Source organism: Chelmon rostratus, chromosome 4, assembly GCF_017976325.1.
Source record: "Chelmon rostratus isolate fCheRos1 chromosome 4, fCheRos1.pri, whole genome shotgun sequence".
Classification (NCBI taxonomy): Eukaryota; Metazoa; Chordata; class Actinopteri; order Chaetodontiformes; family Chaetodontidae; genus Chelmon; species Chelmon rostratus.
In genome coordinates this window covers 26,737,852-26,763,988 of record NC_055661.1, presented here as the reverse complement: position 1 = coordinate 26,763,988, position 26,137 = coordinate 26,737,852, and the positions used below count along the sequence as shown (strand labels likewise).

General features: G+C 45.1%; 1 protein-coding gene across 2 annotated transcripts in view; it reads left to right on the top strand.

Annotated features, from left to right (window-relative positions):
* Window positions 1-17,253, top strand: part of LOC121605350 (LIM domain containing preferred translocation partner in lipoma) — a 140,588-nt gene extending 123,335 nt beyond the window's left edge. For both annotated transcript variants that reach the window (XM_041935227.1, XM_041935228.1), the window contains 3 exons: window positions 7,894-8,072; window positions 10,421-10,541; window positions 12,361-17,253. In XM_041935227.1, the coding sequence (XP_041791161.1) occupies window positions 7,894-8,072; window positions 10,421-10,541; window positions 12,361-12,489 (429 nt within the window). In that variant the 3' untranslated portion in view covers window positions 12,490-17,253. The remainder of the gene's footprint in view (window positions 1-7,893; window positions 8,073-10,420; window positions 10,542-12,360) is intronic.
* Window positions 17,254-26,137: the final 8,884 nt, after the last annotated feature.

The following is a 26,137-nucleotide window of genomic DNA, read 5'->3' as shown; positions in this document are numbered from 1 at the left end:
TTTCGTTTGTGAGAGTCGGTGGTCAGAGCTGGCGTCTCTGCACTGACAGAGTGTTTTTCAGTGTGTTTAACCACATAAGCTCTCGATGACATAACGTACTCGTGCTCGAGATACTGAACTAGCTCTCTGAATCCCTCTACCACTCTGATTGGCAGCATATGGGTCTCAATCATACAGCACGGCAACTGGGTGGTGGTCTGGGAGCGGAGTGCTTCATGCTTTTGTGTGTGTGTATATACAAATTAACCTATAGACTGCCATGTGTAAGCAGTCAAATAGTCTTGTGACAATATCTGCTTTTTGTAGTGATACTGCTTTAATCAGCTGAATTGGACACATTTACTACATTATGGGTGGTGCTGATGAAGGAGTACTTGAGTTCATCTGAGAGCGATGTGGAGGTACATCAGGTTGGGAGCCGCCACTGTAGTTGTGTTCACTGCACTGTAAAGTGTGTACAAACGCACCATACTCATACAATCTAGATAGCAAAGGGAAGTTTCCGAGTGTGGTGCAGAACCCAGAGGCGACAGGCATGGTGCCAGCTGTATCGGGGCTCCTGGTGATGGATGTCCTCCACAGCGCATCATACCAGACTACTCTCCCACCTAACAGTGGGATATCCCCAAGAACTCCCCTAAAGCCCCTGCTGTCATTGAGAGAGGGGATATACGATACGATACATCCAATCACAGTCTGATCTCTCCCCTCGCATCCAGTCACAGTGATGTGAACAGAACAACACAGAGGAAGAAAGTTTGTGCTGTTGCTTCCCTGACAGTAATATGGCCCTAATTAGAAATGACTGCATACCACCCACACACCTGTCACTCCTCTGTGATGGATATCCAGGTAGTCAGATCCAGAGGCTTGCAGCCAGCGTGGCGAGTTCAGGGCCCCAATATGCACGGCGCTGCGGCGCTGCAGCTCGCCGCCGGCATGTCTGCACGTCTGCAGTGCAGCCGCCCGCACCGGGAGAGCTGCCACGCACACGCCGAGCGGCGTCGGCAGGTATGCACACTCCCCGGTTTCACTTGTCGTCTGAGGCGCGCTCACAAACGCGGAGCAGCTCTGCTTTCTGCTGACTTCGTCATCAAATATTCATGGCTGTCTGCATTAGCTTGCAGAGTTCTAATTGAGTTCTGTATATTCAGACGTGATTAACTCGGTCTAATTCCTCAAAGGAGTGAGCCAATTAGATAGCACTTGCATGAATAGGATTTCACATCTTAGTACGTCTCCAGACTTGCCAAGACAATTATGTGTGTGTATAATTGCGCTGTACAGTGGGTGTGAGCCCACTAAACTCAAGCAGGTCATTATTTCTTATTACTGATCTGCACTACAGGAAATGCAGCTGTCCTATCCATTTCAAGCAAGTAAATGAAAAGCATGAGTGTTGTTATTAGAATACACTGTTTGGACAAGAGAGGAGAGAGTGATTCCAAACACCGGGCCCTCTAAACCTTCCTCATGCTTTTTGTCGAAGCACATTTCCCCCCCCCCCGGGAGTGAGCAGGAGAAAAATATCCGTGACCCAATGCTGACCCACCACAATGTCACTCTAACTCATGGCATGAGAGAACTACTGCCGGGGTCTTTGTCAGTTTCTCTCTGTAACCAGAGCAGGAGACATTGCCCAAAGTCCAGAGGGGTCACATTCTGCTGCGGAGCTGAATTTAAGGCAGAGAGGCAGACAGGCAGGCCGGCCACTTTGCCTGAGCCTGAGAGAGAGATCAGGGCCCCCACTGCCACCTTTTATTCTTTAAAGAAAGGCCCGAGCGAGGCATGATCTGTGTGTCGGCCCTGTCCCTTCATGTTGGCCGCAGCCTGATATCATCACTTGGCTAAAACAAGAAATGCGCGTGAACAAATAAAGCCGCTCGGCTGAGTGTAATAGAACGCATGAATATTCAGATCTCATTTGACACTTGCAGTTTTTGTTGCTTTGTCGAAACTCGCGTTCGCAATTGAAAGAAGTGAAACCTGCACAGGCGCTGCAGCTGCTGGTGAAAAGGATCACAGGGCCGGGGCTGCTCGTAAAGCGTCCAGGCAGCAACTAAATGTACAAAACAAATGAGGATAGGAGGCTCTGGCAGGACGCCACCCCATTCCTGCACGCGCTGGTCATCCATAACCCGGTGTGAATTTATTACACAGACAGCCTGAGCTGAGCTGGGTAGACCGACGCTCAGAGGAAGCAGGGCCATTCCAGGTCAGAGAGGCACCGAAACCTGGGCGCACTCGTCCTGACGGAGTGGCGTGCGCACAGATGACTGTCACAAACGCTGTGAATTATACAGCTGATAGTTTCAAGGTCACTGATCCTCAGAGTTACCAAACCATTAGGAGAATCACTTTCCACTGCGTGACATGCTCGCTCACACCCACACGTAAACAAGACACACACACACACACACCTCAGTCATCTGCATCCAGGCAGCAGAACCGATACGAGTGGGTGATTTACATAACGCGCTCAGAAATGACAGGAATTTGTAAAGGAGTCGAGTCAAGTTAACATATCTTCGTATGCTCGCTCTGTGGGCCTGATGCTTAGAAACTGCACAGACAGATGGACAGAGTCAGGATGCCAGGGAGCGCCGGTCACTGGAAAGCAATCACTGATATGTAAAATTGAATTTAAGCTGGATATCAAGGGCTGGGGATGGGATCGTGTCGGGGGTCTCGGGTGAGTTGGACCTCGGGGAGGGGAAATGGCAGGGGGTGGTTCACTTGTTAACCTTCACAGGAGGAGGTTGGAAAGATGATCGTGATCGCTGAACCCGACCAGCTGAAAGGAAACTCAGTTCTCCTCACGCACACACACAGCGACACACAAACCTCTCCACCTCCGTGGCCTGAGCAGACCACAGATCAGGGGAGGGTGGTGCTCCCGCAATCCCATCGCAAATGTGTGGAGATTTAAATGAGCTCCCATCCTCCCTCAACCAAAGCAGATTTCTGGCATTTTCCGCAGGCCGAGACCTCCATGATTTGGCTTAAGAATGTGGAAAACAAGTTTATTTCCCTTTAACCCCGACCACAATAATCCTATCTATCACGTTGTCAGGGGGGTTTTTCAACTGACTCAAGGTGGCTCCCAAAACCTCTTAATTATTGTACATTTAATCCATTTGCCGCCTCATTCTTTGACTTCAGCAAATATCACTGAAGCTGCTGCGCGAATCCACAATCAGGATTCACAGAGCAGCATCGGTTTCTGTAAACACTGTCATGGGGACAGTTTTGCCAAATCTGCTTCTTAAGTATGCACGAAGAGAAGCTGGTGCCAAGTCAGCTGTGAGCGAGGTAACTTTGCCTCTTCCTCGCAGAAGTACTTCAAATAATAGAAAACACAAATATACTTTTAGCCACGACCTTTGCATTCATAGCCTGGTGTGGGATAATTCAACCTCAGGACGTGGAGGTGTGAGGCGGTGGTAGATTAGGCAGGATTTTGTCAATAAATAGATGGACTTTGGAAAATCGTAAAACAACAACAAAAATAGTGAAACATCTCTGGTGTATTTCGGGCATCTTAATGGAGGTTAAGTGGGGCTTAACAGATCTTAAATTGTCTTCTTGGTGGTCAGCGAGCAGCAGGTGTCCCACTTTAAAAGATAGAAAGTGTGGTATTTTTAGAGAGGCAAAATAACAGAAACGCCTTAGAATAAAATGCAGCCCGATAAAATAACACCAAAGTGAAAAGTACCTGTGTGAAGTTCATGTTTAAGGGAATATTTTGACATTTTGGGAAATTTGCTGACATTTGGATGAGAAGACTGACACCACTTTCATATCTGTCTCACACATTCACAGCCAGTTAGCTTAGCTTAGCATAAAGACTGGATACGGAGGGAAACGGCTAGCCAGGCAACCAGTGGAGAGTACAGGAAGTGAATTTATGAATCCTGCCATGGTGATGGGATGACCCGCCCTACTCTGCCTCTGATTGGCTTACCCTGATATTCTCACCTAAACCCTAACCAATCATCACTCATCATCCCTAAACTTTAATCCAACCATCGTGGGCAACAAATACTACCCAATTACAGGTAGAGTAGGGTGGGTCATCCCTTCACCATTGTAGGATTCATAATTCGGCATCCAGGAAGTCATTGCATCGGCTGAGGCTAGCTCTGTGTCGGTGTAGCGTACAGACCACAGGAACAGTGCTGTGCTGTGCGGCTGCGAAACGCTGAATTTTTCTGAGTGTCCTTGTTTTCAATTCCCTCAAGCTGTAGTTTGTGGTGTTGGATTATTTTTGTTGTAGTTAGTCTTTCTCATGTTCTCTAAATTATCACCTCACTGTGAGTCATACTTCCTTCATCTCTGTTATTCCACACTTCTTCTTCTTCTCTTGTTTTAAAGCACTTCCTGTTTAAAAAGTAAGTTGCTTGAGTGCATAATTCTATTTTTGTTGGCCAAATCATTTGTCTTTGTCCTGCTTGATTGACCCATATTAAGCAATAAAAGGGAGAGGGGCTGCTTGTTAAGGTTCATTAAGTCAGCAGGCACCTTCCCTCGGGAAGCTGGAGGGTCAGGGATTTGACTCATAGTTCACGATCAAGTCAGTCTCTCTGATTCGCTGCAGAGGAAACCAAAAACAGCGGCGGCGCTCAGACCTTTCTTTCGAACCGGCTCCTCCCTGAGCTACCTTCAGGAGGGTGTAGTTAATTCACGCGGCATGGCCTGGCACCGGCCAGCACATTCTGTGAAGGTCTGGACTCACACACTGAATCAGATCAACTGTAAATTTGGCCCAGTCTGAGTTCAGCGTGCCAGGTCATAAATCGCGTGCAGTCTCGCTGAACTCCTGTCAGGCCGACTCGGCCATGTGAAATAAAGAACGGATAGGTGTAAAACGTGTGTTGATACGGAGGGATGGGTAACAGCTTAAAGTTAGCAGTGTGCCACAGCAGATTTCCAACTGTTTACTGTTTCATCTGCAAACATGGAAAAACACGTCCACGTTCCAGCATCGTTTCAGCCGTAGCTGTGTTTTGAATGGAAAAGTACAAACCACAGACTGAATTAATTGTAATATTTTAATCAGACACCCAAACCCCCTGATTGTGTGAAGCGGCCATGTGAGTGTTTTATTATGTAGTTACAAATATGTTATGTTGATTATTGATTAATCGTCCTTTTATGAGCAAAAATGCCAAAACTTTTGATGGTTCCAGCTTCTCAAATGTGAGGATGTCTTACAGAACAATATGGTCCAAAAAGAAAATGACTCGATCGAATCATGTAGTCTGCCGTTTAGTTGTACTTTACCTGTTTGAGTGTGAAGGCAGTGACACTGTGACGCTGATTTACTTTAGAAATGAGTAAACGATGAGTAAAGTTGTGCAACACCATCAACATTTCTTCGATGAAATGCGACTGGGTGATGATTTTTGCGTGTGTGGTTTGACTCGCTGTGTGTCTGTCAGGCCTGTTTCTCATGTTCAGAGCGGAGCACATGGGACCTCTTAACTCCCTGTTACATGCTTTGTTTGCCATCACACTCTTCATTCCAACAGACAGCTGTGTCAAACGTTGTTTGGGAGCCCGTTGCGAAACGGTGGGAAGCTGCGCCGGACTGTGTGGGCATCAGTGTGTTTGGTGTGAGGCCGTGATAGCACTTTGTAGCAAAAGGAAACGGCTTACAATGAGGAAAAGGGGCCACAATTGACTTTAACGCACTCCACTCACCCCTCAGTTCAGCAAGAGGCTGTCTGACCTAAATTCACTTTACCTCATCTGCCTAGACATTTGTTTAGCCTTCTGGGCAAACACTTAGAGAAATGTATGAGGGAGAGGGGAAAAAAAAGAATACATATGCTTGAATACATCACATTTAGTCAGGGGAAAAGCAAAACCCGGACATCTGCAGACATATACAGCCCTCTAGTGGCAAACTGCAAAGGACCTGGATGTCTGACACAGAGGGCATGGAGTGATTTATGCAGAATTTTGTTAAACCATCTGTAGAGGTTGTACCCAAACACATCCTTTGCACATCCTCTGTTTTGACATCCGAGCCACATTTGTGTAACAGGCCTAATAAATGTTACCTAATACCAAATAAAAGGAGTCACGAGTGAATAAAAAACAACAGGCGCTGAGCAGAATGAATGAATTGAGGTCATAGAATCCTACCATCAGAGAGAAAGAGAGAAAATTTTGTCTTTTGAGTACTGTACTCATTACAATGGCCCGGAGGAACTGTGTGCTGTGAAATCATATGCTCTAGTTAAGCTAAACAAGGGCAAGGTATTCCCACATGAAGGGCAGATGAGAATAAGTAAGTGGAAATGCAGACAGATGAGTAAGAGTTGAAGACAGTTTAGTGCTGTTTGGCCCTGGTATCTTACTCAGATTCTCAGGTTGCAAATATATTCTCCCTCTCTCTCCCTCTCTACCTCTACCTCTCTCTGCCTCTGTGTGCGTGTGTGAGGCAAACCTCAAGGGCTCAGTGCAGCGAGCTCATTAAAGGCTTCATTCCACTTCCAGGATCGAGCAGGATTGCAATATGGACATTGTTTATACACAAATGTTGCCCTGGGAATAATGTTTATTTCTATTACCGTCTTGGAGAGGGGGAAAAAAGACAAATAAGAATGCAGGGCTTGTCTGCACACATTGCTTTTCATGAAATAATGCCTCTCCAGGAGTGCTTTGAAGAAACGGCCATTTTTCAAACCACCTCTTCGCAGCCTCAGGTCATACATCAGCTGCTCTCATCTCTTGCCCTCTTACCCTCCAGTGACACATGATCGTGTTGCGAGCAGATCTGAGAAGCAAAAAAGTCAGGCACCTCACGGAATCAGGTCGGGAACATCTTAACGTTGTAGTTTCAGTGAACCTCGTCCCGTGAAGCTGCTTTGCTCATTAGCATATGGACTATAAAAGCCGCCGCACGTGCTCCGCAGCCGGACAGGGCATGGCGGGGGGTTCACCTCGGCCGAGCGGTCACAGAAGTGTCATTTTAAACGGCGGGGCCCGGCGGTGTGTCTGGGAGGCAGCCGATGACGCAGCGCAGTGTTGCTACACACCCCGAGCTGTGTTTGGAAACACTGAGGCAGCTTGCTACTACAGCGGGAGCCAATGGGAACAGCTGAACCGTGCAACTCTTTAGCCCAGCCAAGCGCAGCGAAAGGGAGAGAACAGAGAGACACAGAGATCCAGGAAATGCCAGAGCGAGGAGCAGCGACAGCGGGGCCCGTGAGCTCGCGCACAGCCACATCAGGCCGCACATTGATCACCCTCGCATGATATATCCACCCCCCCGTAATTGCATTGCTGTTTAGAGAGGCAGTCGTTATTTATGAAATATTGAAATAACAAATGGTGTCTCCCGGCAGGTATTAAGAAGAGAGATGCCACAGATAAGTCAGAGGCAGGCGGCTGCCACGTCCCCCCGCGGGCCGCTTGCCCAGTCGCCTGGCTGCAGAAAACCTGCAGTCATCACAAAGTGGAAATATTTACTGCTCACACTCTTGCATATGGGAGGATGAAGTGTGGGTGAGGGCAGCTGAAAAATGACTGTGTTTGTGTTTCGAGAGGAGTGCTAATCAGATTCCTTCGGCTTCAGAGGCATTTGAGGACAGCCGAGCGAAAGGTCCCGAGTGTGGATTTATTCGTTGCACGGGCACGAATGGGAGCGCAGCCCCCTGAACAGGCAACAGGAAGTAAAAAAATCACCAACTCAAAACCGCGGGAAATGCAGAAAAACTCGTCTAAATATGTCACGTTGGTTAACATTTGTTTGCGGACAAGCGCTAATTGTAAACAGTCGCTCAAAGGGCCTTTGGAGATGAATCATTAGAATCACTACATTCATCATCAGGTTGGTTGTGTAATCATGTGGGTGTTTGTGGGTTTGTGTGTTTGTGTCTACAGAACACCCTTGAGACCTGCACCATCTGCAGTAAGCCCATCATGGAGCGCATCCTGCGGGCCACGGGGAAAGCCTACCACCCTCACTGCTTCACCTGCGTGGTGTGCCACCGCAGCCTGGACGGCATCCCTTTCACCGTGGACGCCTCCAACCACATCCACTGCATCGAGGACTTCCACAAGTACGAAGGACAGCTTCTCATCAGATCTGAGACGAATGCTTTAAAGACGAGATTAGCATCTCGGTAGTGAACATAGTGGAGCATTTAACAGCTAATGAACCAGATATCCCTCCCAGGAGTTGGTGGAGACCAACACAGAGCTAAAAGGAAAATTAAAATTTGGATAGAAATCTGTCAGGAGTAACATGCACTATTTCCAATTTCCTTTTCCAATTTCAAAGCCTTAAAATAGCTCCAAATTTATCTCATTTGCTATATACATGGTAACTTGTTAGCTAGCTAGCTACTCATTGTTTTATCCTGTCCAAGAAGTGCCTGGTTTTGCTTTTTCACTTGCGACATTATGCAAATTCTACAACTCCACAGTGAGCAAAGGACATCTGTGATCCTGCATACAGTCACTATGTGCAACTATAGAAAATAGCTGCAATGTGTAAGCTAGTGGTCCTACAACCACAGAGTCATATGATGCTAGAGGCCTGATTCTAGCATTTTCTCCCATATAAGCAAAACAAATCATCTAAATACCAGTAGGACAGGAAACTAGAATATGTACTCTTTTAAAGTTGCACAAAATATAGTAGCTCACAGGGAATTATCACATTTTAGCATTTTTCACCTCATTGTTTTGGTTGTATGGTCCACAGCGTTTTCCAGCAGACAGCAGTTTTCAGCAAAAAGCTCCAATTAAAACACTCTAAACTTCCTGTGCAGCGCGAAAATGGCTGACAAACAGTGGTAGCAACTAGCTAGCGAAGCAAGTAGAACATCTAGCATGGACGTACCAGGGCTAAAGAAGAGTGAATGTTTGACCTGTATTTGGCAGGAGGATAGACGCTCGACTTTAAATGAAATGTTCTTCATGTCTGCTAAGTGTTTGCTGACGCTTCAGGTATAGCATCGTCAGTGTTGTGTTTACAGCTTGTTCCACTGCCCCCAAGTGGCTAAAATCAATTAATGCTGCTTTAAAATCCTTCGCCGACCTCACAAATTCAGCCACATTTAAGAATAATCAATATGGGTTCTTAGTGCTTCCTTTTCGGGAAGTACTGCAAGCAGTGTCACAAGCCCAGGGACCTCATGAGATGAAGCTGTAGACATGAATTTAATAGTAAATTCCTGTCATTGTGTCACAATCCAACGATTGCATAACCGCCACCTTCCCAGAAATGTTCCTTTGCTCACTGACCAGAAGGGAAACAGAAGTAAACAGCTGGCTCTTGGTGTTAGCGCACAGCTTTCGCTTTGTGGAGTAGCTTCACTGGGCCGTTGTTTAATTCCACATGACAAGTGTGACCTCAACAGCGCAGCCCTTTGTGTCGAGGAATAGTCACGCCGGGGCCCAAGCTTTTTCTCTGGCTAATACCGAATGGCCGTGGTTCCCCAAAGCCACACGCCCCCTCCACTTCCTGATTCTCAGGCACTCTGTTAGCGTGTGAAATAGAAGTGTCCACCCGGCTTTCAGTCACCAGACAGGACCTGAAATCTCACGGTGCTTTTCATATCCTCAAAGATCCTATTGTTAGACAGACCTCTTCCTGCTGAAGGCACTTCCAGAGTTACTGATCTGAAGGCTTGAAAATGTCACTGTGAGAGTCGGTTGTGATATTTGCAAAAGCCCGACTATCTTTAGCTTTTCCTCAAATATTCTGTTCATATGAACTATTTCAGAGAAGGGCAGATTTAGCGTTTCCTCGGTGGTTGAGTGAATGAATAATTAAATGTAGGAAACAAATGCACAAGCTGTGCCAGACTTGGGGTTGGGACCCCTACAAGGGGTCGCAAGACAACTAGGAGGGGTCATGAGGTGATTAAAGAAAAGCGGGAAAAAAATATGAATTACTGAATACTTTTACCCTTTTAGACCTCAAAAAATTCTTCAAATAAACAAGCGAAAAATAATAATTGAAACTGGTCAAAGCCGGTAGACATACACACTGTAATTATGAGGGATCACAAGCAGACTTTTAGGAAATGTTGCTTTAGTCAATTAATAAAAATAACAATAAACTTTATTTGTAGAGCACCGTGCATGCAGGGACTGCAGCTCAAAGTGACAGAATATTATTTAGAAAAAAAAATGGTAATTGATTTATTATTTAGGTCATTTTGTTTTATTCTTGTTAATTAATTTTCTTTGGACTTTGCACTGTTGACCAGACAAGTCAAGCAGTTTGAACACGCCACCTCTTTCAAAACCCAAGGATTAATTAATCAATCATGGAAATCATCATTAGCCGCAGCCCTGCTTATGTGTACCGGTCTCAGAAAGCGATGAGGGTAGACCAGACTCCAGTGTTCCCTGTAGTTGTGAGCTAATGTCTGTTATTCTCGGTCCTCTCTCGCAGGAAGTTCGCTCCACGCTGTTGTGTGTGCTCTGAGCCGATAATGCCAGCACCGGGCCAGGAGGAGACCGTCCGTATTGTGGCCCTGGACCGCGACTTCCACGTGCAGTGTTACCGCTGTGAGGTATGTGAGGTAACTCTTCTGGTATGTCGGCTCCCTGTAATTAGCAGCGCTGGTTACGTACCATCTGCCACAGCTCTAGGTGACAGTCATTACTGCGTGAAGGTGTAAGGCACGACATGCATGCCCGTCCCCCGAGTCACCTTTTCAGCCATACGACTGAATCATCCCTCTCTTACCTGCCTCGAAATAGCTTTCCATCTCTCCTCTGCAAAGTTCACGGGCTTGCATAGTAACCAATCTGTCAGCCGCCGCTCGCCGGTTGATAAGCGGCGCTGAGACATTACGTGCCCGGCTAAAAGAGACGTAACGTGTCACACAGCCGTGCCAGTGTGAGTACACAGAGCGTTTGGCAGACATAAAGGTCAAAGGAAAGCAAAGCAGATTAGTTCAGCTGAAGGGGCTCAACAAGAGAAGAATTTCATCACCAGGGAAACATGAGTCGACGGAGTTCAGTGTGTGTGTGTGTGAGATGTTGAGAGTGTAACCCAGCGTCGCAGACAAAGAGAAAATAATGCCAAAGCAATGTGTGTATCTGTGTTTGTGTGTGTGAAGTTGTCCTCATGGGTTCTGTGGTTATTACTCTGTAAAGAGTGTAGAGCGCTGCTTTACAGGTGCTGCAACAAAAACAAACTGAAGGCTGGAGCCAGACAAGAGATGCTTTCAGTTCAAGACATCTTCTTCTTCAGGTGTCGCCACGCCGTCACCGCAGAGCAGTGTTTATACAGTGTTTACTGTATATGTATGTCACAGAAAGGAAGTAATTATGGTCGACACCACTACATGGAAAGAATAAGGGGAGTCCACAGCTCTGTACCAGTGGCTCTGTGAGGCAGTGCTTTGTGCTAAATGCTACAATCAGCATGCTAACATGCTAACATGCTGATGTTTAGCAGTTATAATGTTAACATATTCTAAGGATGTACCTGATGCTGCAATATAACCAATACATTCAAATACACCTGGATCGGCCCAGATTCAGTTTAGACTTTCACTTTAGCTCGTTAGCATGCTAACATTTGCCAACTAGCTATTAACACAAAGCACAGCAATGATTGATGGAATTGTCAGCAACCAAAATGGACAAAATGATTAAACTCGTGAGATGAAAATGTAACTGCATTTCATAACAATCCATCCTGTCGATAAAACCACGAATGTGAACCTGCTGATGGTGCTTAATGAAGGTCAGACGATCACCAAAGTCATTAGTATTCAACCTCTGGGGACCATGAATTTCTGTAAAAGTTCATGGCAGCTCATCCAGCAGGAGTCTTTCAGTCTGGACCACAGTGTTGGACCGACCGACAGATAGACCTACAAGAAAGATTTAAGTGGCAAACACAGCTGCTTATTAGCAATGAGCCAAACTTTGTTTTAATACCTGTGACAGGGAAAAGACCAAAAACAACAGAAAGACAAAGATGCATCAATATACCTGCTCCGGGAGAGACAAGACGAATTGTGTTCATCTTAAATTCTGTAATCACACGTAAAATGATTGTTATGTAAAATATAAAATAGCCCCAAAAAGAAAGTTGATGAAGTTTAAACTGTGAGGTGATAGAGGTTGAAGACAAAGGGATCTTTTGTCAGAACCAGTTGCTGCACCTCCACACTCACCAGCTGGTGGAAAACCAGAACGCTGACAGGCTTTTCTGCACCGAGGCTCCTGTAGCTCGACTCTGGCTCAGTTTTTAAACAGCGGTAAATGTCTCATTTAGGGTGTGAGCGCAGAGAGCGAATGAGTGTGCCTGATCGGTGAGCGTGGCTAATGGCTCTGTTTGTGTTTGGGGACTAACGGAGTATCTGTGTCCTGCAGGACTGTGGCTCTCTGCTCTCAGAGGGGGATAACCAGGGCTGCTACCCTCTGGACGGACATGTCCTCTGCAAAAACTGTAACACCAGCCGCATCCAGGCCCTCACCGCCAAGGCCACCACTGACCTCTGAGCAGCCCGCCGCCCGGTCACCTCCACTGTGATAACCCATCGCTCGCTCTTTCCCTCGCAAACATACCGATCCACACAAGCTTGCATTCCTCAGCATATACAGAACATATATATCCCTCTCTATATATATTCACTCTCAGTAACAAGAATCACGTGTTCACCTGCAAACATGACTCGGTACAATCACAGCAGAGGAGGCTGTGTTCTGTTCAGCAGTTCAACATTTTGGGGAATATGCTGATGCACTTTCTTCCTGAGAGTAAGATGAGAAGATCGATGCCTTTTTTTTACATTTGGATGCTGAATATGAAGTTGCAATCTGCAGGTGAATAGCGTAGCTTAATAATACCTGGAAACAGATGCTCAAAAAACACTGAACTGTAGTTCATTCATCACCAGGATGTAGCCGCCGCGTAGCCCGCCATGAAGCCGCGACTGTTTCTGTTCGAATTAAAAAGACAAGATATAACATCTAGCTTAGTGAGCCTTAGCTGCTAGCTGTTTCCCTCTGTTTGCAGTCTTTATGCTAAGCTAAGCTTAAGATGTAGCCTTCTATTGACCGTACAGATGTTAAAGTGGCATCAATCTTCTTGTCTGACTCTTGACAAGAAAGTGAATAAGCACCTTTACCAAAATGTCAAACTATTGCTTAAAATCACCTCGAAATCCACCAGTTATCAGTTATACATCAACACTCAGTGTTATTATCCCGTATTATAATCATGCTAAAGCGGCGAGTTCTAGCCAGGGTGCACGTGCATGCACGTACGCATGCAAGCCCAAATATTTCTCGCTGACAGGTTCTTGAGATCTAAGATGGAGTCTGACTCCAGCAAAACGTGCAAAGTGTTTGACACATCTGCCCTGCAGGTGAAGACATCATGGATGGATGTGTGTGCGCCTGTAGCTTTAGCAGTATTTAGAAAAACCACGAGCGTACAGTGCGCTGGTTAGAACATCTTCTTATTCTTACTGTTTATTGCAGTGCAAATCCACAGACGGTACACAAATAGGGATACAATTACACACTCGAGCTCATTATTGCAAAACAGTTCTGCATAACTGAACACCAAAGAATTGAATTTAAACTGCCACAGTTACTGTGTGCTTATTTTGTATGCAGCTATATTAAACATGACATTATATTGATTGGGACCACAGGAATCACAAAGAGTCATTCTCAGTGACAAAGACAAAATCCTCAATAGGCAGCTGTGGAATTTCCTTTTGAACATAACATTTTCTTTGTATCTTCCAATCGAGTTCGCTTTTATCTGTGCAGCAGCTCATTTTCTGTTGGCCTGAACAGTACAATCATGGCATTCCACTCATATACATGCGGCCTTATATAGGGATTTAATTGTGTAGTTTTTGAGCAGATAAATATGTAACTTTTTCTCTCATTTAATTTACTTAGATTAGATTAGTGATCGTAGTTTAGGCAGTCTGGTAGAGATTTGAGATGGCTATGCAATTTTTAATGTTAATTGCATCGACACTTTATAAGAAATTTTTATGAATAAGGAAATATTTTACCTGTACAGATTCAAGCGTAAGTGTCCTTATAGTAAGCCTTTAATCAAACGATGCTGTTGGTACTGTGTGACTCTGTGTGTCACTGTGCTGTTTGTCAGTATTGACTGTACCATTGACACTTGTCTTTTATATTTAGTGTTTGTTTAAAGTTGATGGGCTAAGAAGGGACCAGGAGAGTTTCCCCAGAGTGACTGATGTTATTATTTCTTCCATCCAGGAGTCACTGAGCAGCGCTTTGACTGTTTGATTTGAAAGTTACTTCAGTCTTATCACTAGAGCAACATGAGTCAAACTTAACTGATGGTGGTGAGTTCAAGGTACCCTGTGGAGTTTTGACCACCAGGCGCTCTGTGGAGCAGCGGCTTTATACTGTTTTGTTTTGTTGAATCTTGAATGCACACATGGACCCATATGCAGAGACGGGGCCAAAGTTAGTTAAAACATCTACAAATATCTACAAAGACTGCTCTTTGAAAACACTCATGTGTGTCTTTCATTCTGGGGGTCTTGCTCCAGTGTAGGAGTGGTGGGGGGCTTTTATATGTCTGTCCAAGGACGCTGTTGGCGTCACCCAGCAGGTGGGTGTTTTCACGCTGCTCCGCTGTTCGACAGCTGGTGGCAGTAATGTGCAAAGAAGTGTAACAATGTGCCTGCAAAAGCATTGAAGAAGAAGAGCACACGCTCGCAAATGTGGGTGGAAACATGCAGGATTTTAAATATACAAACCATCAGCTTTGCTTACGAGAAGGGAAACGAATCGGAAAACATGAGTTTGATTTGTTTACAAGAAAACTCCACAGGGTCCCTTTAAAGTAAAGTACTGGTTCACCTGTTTGTTAGCTGGATCGGTTTACAGTCATCCACACAATGTGAGACAGACTTTTTCCCAAAAATGGAGATGGCTATATTATAAACAATCAGTTTGGATATCAGTGATCATACAAATGAAACCTGTGTGTGTACTGTATGAGCTGTGATCAGGAAGTCTGGTTGACGATGGCAGTGCTTCGACCAGGCTGACACGCCGTAAACAACTGGGCTAATAAGCCCACTAATAAAAAGCAGTGAGTGGTAATACGTAGGAAAAGTAAAAAGTAGAGCAAACAGTTTGTATTCCCTCAAAACTCATTGAAAGCTCCATTTTAAGACGTTAAACAGTCTGTCACAAAACTTAATTACCAGTAATCTCGAGCATCTTTTACTCTGTTACCTGTTATCCAAAACAGCTGCAGGAGAAAAAAAACTGATCCGATACAGCGAACTACACATTAACCTTCACATACGTTGTTGAGTCATGTGATCAGCGCTGGTTGTTAGGCAACAGAAGACAAGAAATACACGCTCCGTTTATCATTATGTCTCCTGTTGCTAGGTCTCAGCTCCCAGACTTGTTCCTGGTGATCCGGTTTGCACCTCGTGTTGACCCGCCACAATCTCACATCTGGTGACGAAAACGCAAACGAGGGTTTCAAAGCGGCGAACCAGGCAGTGAAAAGCAGCGGCTGATCAATTTAAAAGCGGGATCGGAACAAAAGTAGTACGGCGACGCTCATTTAAAATTCGTATTCAGGTACTTTTCAGAAGCAGTTGTGTCTAAGAACAATACCTGCTCAGAAGTTAGTGGGTGGACCTTCGTGCTCCGGCTTTCTTCAGTAAAAATCCAACATGGTTTCCTCTGGTTCGAACATCTCGTTGCAATACTGCAGCAATCTGCAGGAGGAACATTTGCTGTGCTTTCAGGCATTACCACTGCACAGCTGAGTCATTCTGGTGCTGCGTTCAACTTAATTAGCGACAGTGTGAGGAAGCATACAGTAATTACGAGCTATAAACATCAGCGTCTGTGTGAAAACGCAGTCCACAAGATTGCAGAAAGCGCTTCTCACCGCTGACCGCCGTCAAATCAGAAACTCCGCATGGCGTTAAGTGAATGTACCAGTTAAACAATCAAACATGAGTTCCTTTCATGTAACCTGCAACACAGCCATCAATTGCTGCTGAAAGCACATGTTCACAGCTCGGCCTGCTGATAAAGAGGAGCAGATAATGTTAATGCTAATGTTCTATTTACCAACACACAGGATGTGATGTAGTTTACAGCTGCACAAATCAACAGGGTTCACTGATGGTGAGGAACCCGCAGGGGCTGATCACATGACTCCACAGAGCACTTTAGCGTCCTTCAGCTTTCTGTTTTGGTTTTTTGCCGCCCGCAGCTTTTCTGTTTCGGCTCGTCGGCCTTGTTTCTCGTCATAACAAGCAGCTGTTTCCAGTGAGAAAGTTCTGGTAAACATCGTGTTCGCTTCCTGCTCAGCAGCTCACACGGACACACTCAGCTGGCGACTCGCTGGTGAACACAGAGCAGCGTTTAGTGCAGTTCTCTCAGGAACCAAACCAACACAGCTAAAAGCAGAGTGAGTTTAACTCAGTGATCTTCCAAGTTTAAATAAAGGTTTGAGTTTTGAATAGTGGACTAATGATCGCTTTGTCCGCAAGATGTGCAGAGAAGCAAATGTTTGCTCACACACAGCAGCTTAATAAGGTGATCATGTGCTTTGTTGCACTGCCCCTAAATAACTAAAAGAATTCAGTAATGCAGTTTTAAAGCAGATTTCTTTATGCAGAGGATAAACGTCATTTTAAATTTTAGGCCGCAAACTGCTCGATAAATGTAAAACCTTCTACTTTAATACTGATTCAAGTCTTTTTCTGATTCTACAAATATTTTATTATTGTTTAATTAGCACGTTTCCTGCACAGCGTAGCCCGGGCTGGTCTGTGAGCGCAGAGTTAAACCTCTGCTGTAGGTCGTCCATGTGCCATTAAAGCTGTATTAAACCCTCCCGTTGATGATATTTGTGCGGCGGTCCGTGGACACATCGCACATCCCTGCGGGAACCTGTCTGACGTGAATCTTCTCAAACAGATTGATGCTACCAGTATAAAGAATCTCTGTTCGTTCAGCGTATCTGTGTTGTCTTCTGTCTTTGTTCTGTTTGTAAAAGTGCCTTCGACTGAGCAGTATTGACCCAAGATACTGTTGCTGTGTGTTTCATAGTGCACCGTGCCTCTAAAGATTTAGCCATGTTTACTTCCCTTCACCAAAGTAAATAAAGACCTCTGCTTGGCCCTCTGTTGGTAAAGTACAGCACCTGATCTGCTCTGGATCTTTGGAAGGGGCATGTAGTCAACTGTTGTTTTCCTCTTCAATAAAAGCTTTGCAGTAGCATCTCGCCTCTGTGTCTTTGTTTGAACCTCTCTCTCTGACGCAGGCCCGTCCGGCCCTGCCCGCCGCTGGTTAACGCTCCCCCGTTGGCCTCTGGGATCGCCCAGATAATGAGCTCCTTCTCTCTGTCTTCTCCTCATCCTCCCCTGAAACCTCTTGGTGACCTCCGGTGTAACCTGCAGCTACCTCGCTCTCTTCAAGAGTCGTTTAAAAGCCCTTCAGCGGCAGCAGACGCCCCCTGCTTACACAGCTCCGATTCATTTCCTCCCATCTCATGCAGCGGGTCCCCGACCGCTCTTTAGACCAATCGGAATCACCTGCTTAATAGAAATCCTGCACTTGCGATAGTCTTTTGAGTGTACATCTGGGACAGCGGTTTAATTACACAGAGATACAGCGTGCAGTCTCCTTTTTTTTTCCTTGTGGCCACGATCAGCAAATGCACTCAGCTATGAAGTATGCTTACTGCTGGGATCAGCTTGATGGAGTTGTTAGAATAATTTAAAGACCTCCTGAAAGTTTTTTTTTTTTACTGTCGCCTTCCCAAGACCCGCTTGATTTAATCCTTTCCATTTGTCATCTTTACTCGTGTGCTGCGTATCAGCCGTAAGTCACTGAGCATTTCATTTACTTCCTGCAGATTGCTAAATTGAAACGGCGATCAGGGCGGGCCGGGAGATCTCTCCGGACCGGACCGGGAAACCAGCGTCATTCGAAATGTCAGGAAACAAAACAGCAGCGGTGACAGGAGGCGTTTCTTCTGGTCACTGAGAAGTGATGCACATTAGGGTTTGAAATCAAACAGAAATATTTATCCACAGCCGACCTGATGCTTACAGTAAATACGGCGGTTATATCATCAGCTCATCGCTCTGCAGCCGCTGACGTGAACTGTGCACGTACTCACCCCCTTATTCCTCTGCCAGTAAACTGAGAAGATCTCAGAATGGCGGCATCATGGAGATTTCCTAGTAATTTTTTCCTAAATATGCTGGAGGCGATACTGAGTGTGTGTGCGTGCGTGTGTGTGTGTGTGTGTGTGTGTGAGAGAGAGAGACAGAGAGAGAGAGAAAAGCCCTGCAGCAGTTTAGACGAGGACTTGCTTTACTGCACATAAATCTGGTGTTTACAAACAAATTGATGAGTGATGGGCCCCCCAGCCAACATGATGTACCCTCCAATTTCTTCCTCTGCATAAAATTCCAGCGCGGAGTCTCCGGGGGCCTGCTTCGGCATTTTTGAATGTCTTCTTCTAATACGCAGAATTATGGCCTGAATTATTTACCGGGAAGCAGAGATGAGCACGAGGGAGCAAAATGGGCCACTATCATGCATAATCTTGCGCACTCGGATTTAAATGAAGCTGTCATATGGTCAGATTTACATAACATTACAATGTGGGCCCACATCGCAGTGCTCTGAGCTTAATGTTATTAGCTTTAAAGTGAATTCCCACTGTGCATTTACATCAAGAGCATTGATTTTGGGCGTCCTTGAGTTGGCTAAAGGCAGTGATGTAATCACTGAGTCAGTGTTGCTCTTAGTAGAACTCGGATCACTGTGAGACACAAATCCGAGCCATTCGCGTGTGCACGTTGTATGAAACCATTATTAGCCCCTTCCCTTGTTCTGCAGCTGGCTGTGAGCATCCAAGGACTGGCCAAGGTGCCCACAGTGTTCAGGAGTAGCAGCCATCTTTATGACTTATTGTTAGGTTATTTCCATCAAAACATTTTAGAGGGCGAGAACATTTCTGATTCACTTCTGTCTAAAAAGGAATAATGGCACATAGATGTAAAGCTTTCACAGGCTCGATCAGCGCCGCAGACTTTGCGAACGGTTGCTCAGAAACTAAACTTTTTCCTCTCCGTGCTTCCATTACTGACTGATGCAAAGGAGTGAATGTTGCATGACTCATTCACAAATGAACACTAAACATTTGAAGTGCTGTTATCCGAGCAGCCGAGGCTCTGAAGCTGCTGCACTCATGTAAAATGAAATTTTCACCTCTGGCGGTCACTCTGCTGAACAAGCGTCACTCCGGCTGCTTTATGACGACGTGTTTGGTTGTTCTGATATTCTGTGACTGCTGCACTCCAGATTGTTGTTCCTTTTGTCAAACCATTAACAATTAATTATGTAATTTTAAGCATTAAAATGTTCGGTAAACTACTTTTAGCAGCTAAAAAACAGTGATAAAAATGTGCTGCAATCTCATGTTGCTATTCAAACTGTATTTTACTCATCCGAATTCATCTTTTACATATTTTTTACCTCTGCGTGATAAAGTCGCAACAGCCAGGAACAAATATGCTTCAATAATTGGCAAAAACATAAATTTCTAATTATATAATATACATTATTCTTATTGTTATTGAAATTATTCAATCATTTTTGAACCATGCTAGCAGACTGGCTCTGCATATACCAATCTAGTAGTTGTCTTTTTGTACAAATTAGCAAATGCTAACGCACTAAGATGAGATGAGATAAAATGTTATTGAAGCCATGCAGAGGAAATGAAGTTACAGACAAGCAAAGACAGTCAAAAAGGTTTGAAAATAAAATCATCGCGTACCTCAAAGCAGTGCAGCAAAAGAATCATCTTTATTTGTGCTCATGTTCATTTTTACTGGAATAAAGAATAAACTCAGGATCTGCCGCGTGTCTCTTAAAGGGTCAGTGGTGACACCCATGTGACCCAGAGACAGGAAGTGACTCCTCAATCCGCCTTGCGTTTCTTTTCTGAGCCGTCTGGTAACTACTGAAAAAAATCTGTGTGCATTTTTCCCTCCTACCACCAGGGGGCCTCAGTAAGAGCACACCGGCTTTCTTAGCTGTACCTTTAGCTCCTGTTGAACTGAACTTCCAGAAACGTCTCTGCTACAGTACATCTGTGGAAAATGTCCTGTCCAGCAAAAACATGTTCTTCCCGTCGACATTTGTTTTCGATGTGCTGACTGTACGTTACAGACGCAAAAAATTGCAAGATGGGATAAAAAATTTTGACAGATTTCCAGGATTTGTCTGTGGAACAAGAAACGTGGAAGCTTCCTGGATCTAGGACTTGGACATGAAAACATGATTTTATTCAGAATTAATGCAGAGGAAACTTCTTTTCAGCTGAAGAACGTGATTCGCGCTGAGAAACTGTCGCTGAACCTGGAGATAACTAGTCAGTGCAGCGACAAACAACAATCTGTCAGCGACACAGATTGAGCCTGTAAAGGTGTTTTTCAGGTAAGATTTTGAAACGAAGGTGCAGCACGTGGACCGCAGACGGTGCTGCCGGGGTGATGCATGAAGCAGCTGCTCGTTATTAGCCTGAACACACTTCCTTTATGTTCTGTAACCGGAGTGTCGTTCATCAAAGACAAAGCTTCTGTCCAGCGTGTATCGGCGGTGAGTAGCTGCCGACACACGCCACAGGTTAGCTCGCACACCTGATTTACATAAGAACCAGCTGCAGCCACATCGGACGGTGACACACTGTGCGTTATCATAGGAGGACTCGGAGCAGACTGCACTGTCTGCAGTCTGGCAGAGATTAATAAATGAATGGTAATTGATTTGATGCGGGGTGTGTGAGCTGTGGTGTGAACACAGTTAAAACTGCCAGTGATAGCAGAGGCTTCGGTTCAGCCAGACGCAGCCGGCGCAAACTATCGATACCAAAAAAATAAGAGCAAATCAGCTCTCCTCATTGGACGCCGATAACATTTCTTTGAATTGCTGCGCTGTCAGAGTTCATCCTTTCGTGACTGAGACTCATTAGAGTCGCTTCGCTATCAGCGACTTGGTCGGTTATTCAGCGCTCGCAGAGAAATCTGCCATCAGATTGTGATTTCATTCACGCCCACACACACGGGAAGAGACAATGGCCAGAGTCCAGCACCAATAACACTGATTCATTTTCCTCTTTCTCATTACAGTCGGTTTGTTAATGTCGGGTGCTTCCCACAGTCAGACGCTGTTTGGATCTCCTGTTCTCATCCAGGCTTTCAGCCCCACTGACTGAGCAGAGGGTCCAGGGAGGCCACGTGTCGACAGGGAATCAAAAGGACTTATTAAATACAGATCGGCTGCTCGCATGCAAGAATACAGATACCTTAGCTATGAGTCACAGATGAATAAACATGGTATAAACCTACATTCTCATGTATTTCCATATTAACCAGAGGGAGCATCTTTTTTATTCCTCTGCCTTGTTAAAACCTGGCACCTACATTACCCACAATGCAACTGACATTTCAGTCAGAGGTCTGGGTATGTTATGCTAGTAGCGGCTAACGTAGCCTCGAGCTGCTAGCCTCAAGCAGAGATGAGCAGCAGCTGCAGAGGTTTGATAAGCTCCCTTAATAACTCACCCCCAGTTTTTACTTATTTATTTATATTTTTTATTCATTTTCTTCAGACCCCACCGACGCTGACTCAGGTGGCATCACTGGAGGACACTCAGACAGCGCCATTGGTAAACATTATCTCTATCAGTCATCAGTACGCTAGCATCTCCATTATCGGGATGCTAGCACGCTGACGTTAGCATTTAGTGCCAACCTCCTAGCCACGGCGCTAGCAGGGCTGTCGACCGAGTTTCCTGTACGAGACACCGTGTTACGACAGCACCCAGATTTTCTACCTCTGATAGCAAAATGAACAGATTGCAGAAGCACAGACGTCATCTCATTTCATTCAAATGTGCATTAAAGCGTCTGGATTGCATTAGTTACGTAACATATAGTCCATATAAGATGCATTGTTCCAGTTGTGGCTTCCTTGTCTTCATTAAGTTGAGTGTTACTTCATCCCAGTTGCTGTTGGAGCTCATGAGACTCGACATCAACAGCTCTCTTTACATTCGTTCGACTTTGATACGGAAACCCGGCTAATGTGCATGTTTTACTCTGTAAAGGGGTGATAATGCAGTGCTGCTTGTTGCCCTTTACCTCGCTCCACATCCCGGCCGTCACTCAGCATCACCCCTCCTGCCACAGCCTGACAGTCAGGCTCGCTCTGCACCCGCCGAGTCCGACCAATGATGGCTGATTTATATGCAGCACGGGGGAAGGATTCAGATCCGCATAAATCCACAGACTTTACTGACTTAGTGTAGGTGCGTCTCTGCGGCTCCACTGAAAGGTAAAGCAGTTCTCATGATTTAAGGCGCTCTTTGAGCTGTCACCTCTTGACCTGAGGGTAAGAGGCGGAGAGGCGTCCGTGGATTTAATGCAAAACCTTGTGTTTCGGTGTGAACTTTCATTCTCACACTAAAGCGGGCCGACTGATTAAGCCAGCCGAGGATATCTGAATGCTGGAACAGTGGGCGCAAAACGAACGCCACTTTCTTGTTTCCTTGACAGTTGGTGGGATTGTTGAGCGCTACCAATTATTCCCGAACCTCCACTGAGGAGATCTGAACAGATACAGAGCTCAGTGTTTCCATGTGAACCAGGCGCCTTTTCGTGCTTACAAACAGGAATGTGTTCAATCATCGTGCAAACAAGAGATGTTTTATGTGGGGAGGAGATTCTGTGACGTACCGTACCCCCACACCGCGACCACAGGGGCTCAGATGCCCCTTCATCGCCGCCGCCCGTCATCGCCACCACCGCTCATTTTCCATTTTCAGCTGATTTTAAAGTGAACGTAACACCAGAGGAAGTGGATTTAGGCTTGTGTTCAGGTCGGCTTGGTCAAGTTTGCATTCCGAGTTGGGCTGTCAGACTCTGGACCGAATTTAAACCGAGTTTAAACCTTTAAAACTGTGTAGCAGTTGCTAGCAAGCTAACCCCTGTTCATGCACTCTCTTATTAGCTGGTAGTGTACAGACTAGTTTTAATAGATTTGCTAAAAGCTCAGCGTAACACCAGTGTGGATGGTTGTTTTGTTCCTAAACAGACCGTTTGTGCATGTTTCAGATCAAATTTTCAAATGGGCTGATTGTTCCCACACCCCCATGACGCCCCCTCTGGGACTCTCTGGTTCAGGTGTTATATTGACACCTGAACTGATGCTTCAGATTTGTTCTTTAACCCTCACATTCATTCACCAGTTTTGAAAAGAGCCGTTTGCATGTCGGTGGCTACGGAGCAGCGTGTTAAGGACTCATGTTTATTGATGTGAGATGTTGCTTCGCAGTGATGTCAAAGCTCAAGACAGCTCTGGAAATAAGGCAATTTTGATCAAGTGTTTTCATTTCCTCTTTCTTTTTTTCTTCAGAGGAGGGCGTATAATTGAAATTTTGCCTGAGGGAAAAAGCCAGAGAAGTTACCCTTTCGCCGAGGCCTGCGTACATCCATCGAACAATCTTTCTCTCAGCTCATGAGCCTTTAATGAAGTGCGTTTGAGGTGCCCGGATCCTCTCAGAAGCGCAGAATTCAAATAGTGTTGGAAACTCCAGACATCACAGAGTTCAACTGTTAACCCCACATGATGAAATGAGACTCTTGATCACTTCAGCTTCATTTTTTTATTTGAATTTCTCTCTTAACATATCACCCTTGTGATAATTACACTTAAACAAGATAGCATCGCTTTCCCAAATTATCTCAAATGCCAGCTCCCGAGCTGGAGCCTTTTTTCTTTCAGCCGCAGCCTGCCGCATCTTTGTAGTGTAAACTTCTGCAGCCACTGTCATTGTTGCATTTAAAAGGGCTTTAAAGTATAATATATACAAAGACAGTGCGTGAAGATTGCATGAGGGTGGATTAGCATATCTTGCTTGGACGCACTCTTTCCACCACTCAGCATTCAACAAAGGAGTCTTGCAAGGCAGATTAAGAATTAACAAGTGCAACTTACTGTCTTACTGGATCCATCTGTTGTTTCCAGTTGGGCTCAATAATGTGAACTTTTACCAAAGTAAATGTTTAAATCAATGAATGATTGAACAGGTTTGATGAGTGCGCAGCCGCTGGAACACCAGAGACACGTGTGTGTTTTGCAGTATGAAACTCGGAGGGTGAAGGGTAGAGAGAAGTGGGCTATACCCATGTGGCCTCAATTACTTACAGTGCTGGGAAAAAAAAGGAGCAAAGAATACTTATTTTTTTAATCCCAGGACTGAGAATTATTTGATCACACATAATAAGTCCAGCCACAAACGCTATTAAAACTTAAAACCCGAATCCGTTGGACCTAGAACAAAGGCAGCGGAAACATCAGTGATAAATTATTCACATCAAACTTGTCGCCCCTCCCTCCTCCATCACTGTTTTGCACAGACACTCCAAACTAATCCAGCTCCGCCTGTTTGGCTTGAGTAGCTGGAGAGGAGGCTTCAGATGCCTGAACTTGTGCACCTCTGCTCTGAGCTGGAGTTCACATGCTGTTCTCTGTGCCTGCTCTGCCTGCTTCCCTTAAACGGATGTTAACAGCCTTATGCAATGTGTTGCACAGTCTGGTAACAGGCTCTGTGTATTATTTTGCATTTTTGCTCGGCTGGATGCACAATTTAAACAAACAAGTTTCCCGTCTGCCTCGGCTCTGCAGTTTTGGGTCATGCTACGAGCTGCAGACGTGCACGTGCTGAGCGGCCGGGACTCACAGTTTAGCATTTCATTGGCTCCCTCGCTCACCGTTCACTGCGATCATCTGCTGCCGGGTCATTCCAGCAGCGGCCGAGAGAACCGTGGCTGCAGCGTTTGTCAGTTAGCGACGACCGAAAGATAAACTACCTTGAATACTTTTAAAAGAAGGACAAAAACGTGCATGTTTAATTCAGGCATTAAGTAGCAGTGACTTCCTGATACAAACCTGATACTTGTGCGTTTCTACGCTGCTGCAAGTCTTTTAAATTGCTGTATTTTATGCATTCTGTGGCCTCTGTCTGTCTTATTACTGTTATTCAGAGCCTTGTTTTTCCGTCTTATCTTATGCAAACTTTTTATTGTGTTTTTATTCTTACTTTTATCTTGTTTTTAGTAGGTTTTGCTCTCCATCTTCACCCCTCAGACACTCTGAGTCTCGAGTTTCTGCTTAAAACTTTTGGAAATGTTTGATTTATGCTGCTTTTTATTCCTGTTTATTTGATCATTTCACTTTTATTCCTTTTATTATTTCTGTGTTCATGACCTTTTTATCTGTTTTTTTTTTTTTGTATTTTATGTAACATTGTTAAGAACTTCATAACTAAAGTTTTCTATTGTTGTTATTATTGTAATTATCTTGTTTTTACATTGATTGTTCGTCAGTTTTGAAGCACTTGGTGAAAAGCAAAGAAAATTATGAACTGGGCTGTTTTTAATTGTTGATTTAACTTTTATTTATTTTAATTTTACATGTCACTCAGCAGCTTTTCATCATGGGGCCGTGAGTTTTTCCAGTTTGGAAAACTGCTCGTGTTTTCACCCAGATGGGGGTCGTGGTCGCTGTGATGGCCGGACGTTAGCATTTAGCATTTACACCAGCTCTCGTTTACAAAGTCTCACAGAGCTGCAGTTAAAGGCGGCGGTAGTTCGTTTAATGGGAACATGTTTTTACTCGAAGGCCACCATAGACAAAGTGGTACAGCTACACCACAATGTGATACTGCAGCTACTGTATCCACACCAGGATGTGGTGTTACAGTACGCTGACCATGGTTGATGATGACAGTGTTCAGCCGGTCCATTAACCTGCTCCGTCCGCCTTCCTGCGTCCTCTCAGTTTATCAAACGCCCCTGAGTCGGAGGTTCAGGCAGTATTTCGGTCAACCAGCTGTGATTAAGGGGATTTGGGGGGATTTTGTGGATTACCAGTCCAACATTTGTGTACAAACAGCTGAATGTCGCAGGTTGTGTGTGTTATCGAGGCCGAGTCCATTCACTTCACAGAGTGGATTAAGTGAAAAGGCTCCATCACAGAAAACAGCTCGTCTCAAATTCAGATTTCACACTTCTGCTTCTTG